The sequence below is a fragment of the Aptenodytes forsteri genome, unplaced genomic scaffold (genome assembly GCF_000699145.1).
Source record: "Aptenodytes forsteri isolate BGI_AS27 unplaced genomic scaffold, ASM69914v1 Scaffold256, whole genome shotgun sequence".
Taxonomy (NCBI): Eukaryota; Metazoa; Chordata; class Aves; order Sphenisciformes; family Spheniscidae; genus Aptenodytes; species Aptenodytes forsteri.
Window position 1 is genome coordinate 1,903,037 of NW_008795021.1, and position 1,618 is coordinate 1,904,654.

Genomic DNA, 1,618 nt, shown 5'->3' on the forward strand with positions numbered 1-1,618 from the left:
TCCAACCTGAAGTAAAACATACCAATGCATAGTTCTGGAAAACTTTTTCAGAATATTTGAAATAGCAAGAAGAGTTTTGAACAGATACGCTTTTCTGCATCATGAGGCTGTGAATTTTTTGATCTGGTCAAATGCACTCCATCACATTCAAAGCCTCAGTCTTCTCTACAGGTTGTGAAGAGAGGTGGGCTTTCATGAAGGCTTTGAAATGAAGGTGTGATGCTTCCAATTAAGGCATCTACATTAACTATATGACATTAATAGAAAAGTTAGTTGACACCAACAAGAAGAAAGTGCATTATAGCAGGGTAGATTTTTCTAGGACCTCATACTGCCCCCAGACTCTCTACTTTTGACAAATAAAAAGCTAGAGTTCGGGTGTCATTTATATTGCCTCATACTAAGAGCAGTTTGAAAGCTGGATTATCCAGACAAAATATTTTCTTTCTCATACGGGCAAATCTCAGGCAGGACATCTCTATGCTTCTGTTCCCAGCTGGCCTTTATGAAAAGGAGCAGTGACCAGGATATCTCAGTTCTCCAACTACTCAGAACTGCCACCACATCCTCTACTGCTGCCCAGGGGGCATGCATTAAATCAGCCTGCTCTAAGGTTTACTTATCTTCAACCTGTCCCGCAATTCAGTTCTTGATCCTTAAAAATTTCTGTTTCCGCAAATGCACAGAGCTTCCAAGTAATGGTGTCTGACACAGTCATCTCCACCTTCCTCAGGTCCTCCCTTTCTTAGGGCATGAGAAGCAGTTAGCTCCAAATGCTTTATCACGTTGTTTGTTCCACCCTTACCATTATCCTACTTGCTTCCACGTTGCGCCTTAACAAGCCGACCAGTGAGCACCTCTTCCTCTACTTCCTTCAGTGGCCCCATTACATTGACCAGAGTACTTCCTGGCTCCTCAGAAACCCCACATCCATCACACTTCGCTACTATCTGATTATTTTCAGAGTTTACAATGAGTTAGCACACCCATGCAACCACTCGCTATCCAGCTCAGTCGCCCACCTGCACACAGAGCCAGCGGAGTACAAGATTATTTTCCCATCAGTGACTCCTACTTGGTTAAATAAAGTTCCTATTTTAGTACCATTTAGAAGCTGTGTATTTTGGGAGCAACAAAATATTTGTGGGAGACGGCAAATCTAAATCCTTCCAGGCCAACTCCATGCTCTTACCTTTCTCAAAGACCATTTCCCCGCTCAAGATGGTCTTGTTATCTCTGATCACTTCTCCCTTTACGGTGACCCGTGCTGGGCTGTCCGGCAGCAGAGCTACCCCAACAGTCACGTTTGCTCCAGGCCTGATGTTCCAGGGAACTGCCACCAGGAACGTAGGTCTGGAAAATCCAAACGGGCAGAGGGAGAAAGGCCAGGGAGTGAAATACAAAAAAGTAACAGCGTCCACATAATAACGTACGATACGCGTTGCAAAGCTCTTCTGTTGCACTCCGCTGCGGAGGCTGGAGGTGATGCTCACTCTCCAGGCGCTACCCAGCGCGCCCAGGGTTCGCAGGACGGAGAGGAGGCAGCGCTGCTCTGCCCGCTTTCCGGACAGGCTGCCGGGCGGGCGCCGGGGCGCCCCCGGGGAAGCGCCCCGCTGCC

At 47.4% G+C, this 1,618-nt stretch overlaps 1 protein-coding gene across 1 annotated transcript in view; it reads right to left on the reverse strand.

The window, feature by feature from the left end:
• CD109 (CD109 molecule) overlaps window positions 1-1,618 on the reverse strand; it is an 85,967-nt gene that overhangs the window by 82,552 nt on the left and 1,797 nt on the right. Inside the window, 1 exon segment of the mRNA XM_019471130.1 lies at window positions 1,193-1,353. Within this exon segment, the coding sequence (XP_019326675.1) occupies window positions 1,193-1,353 (161 nt within the window).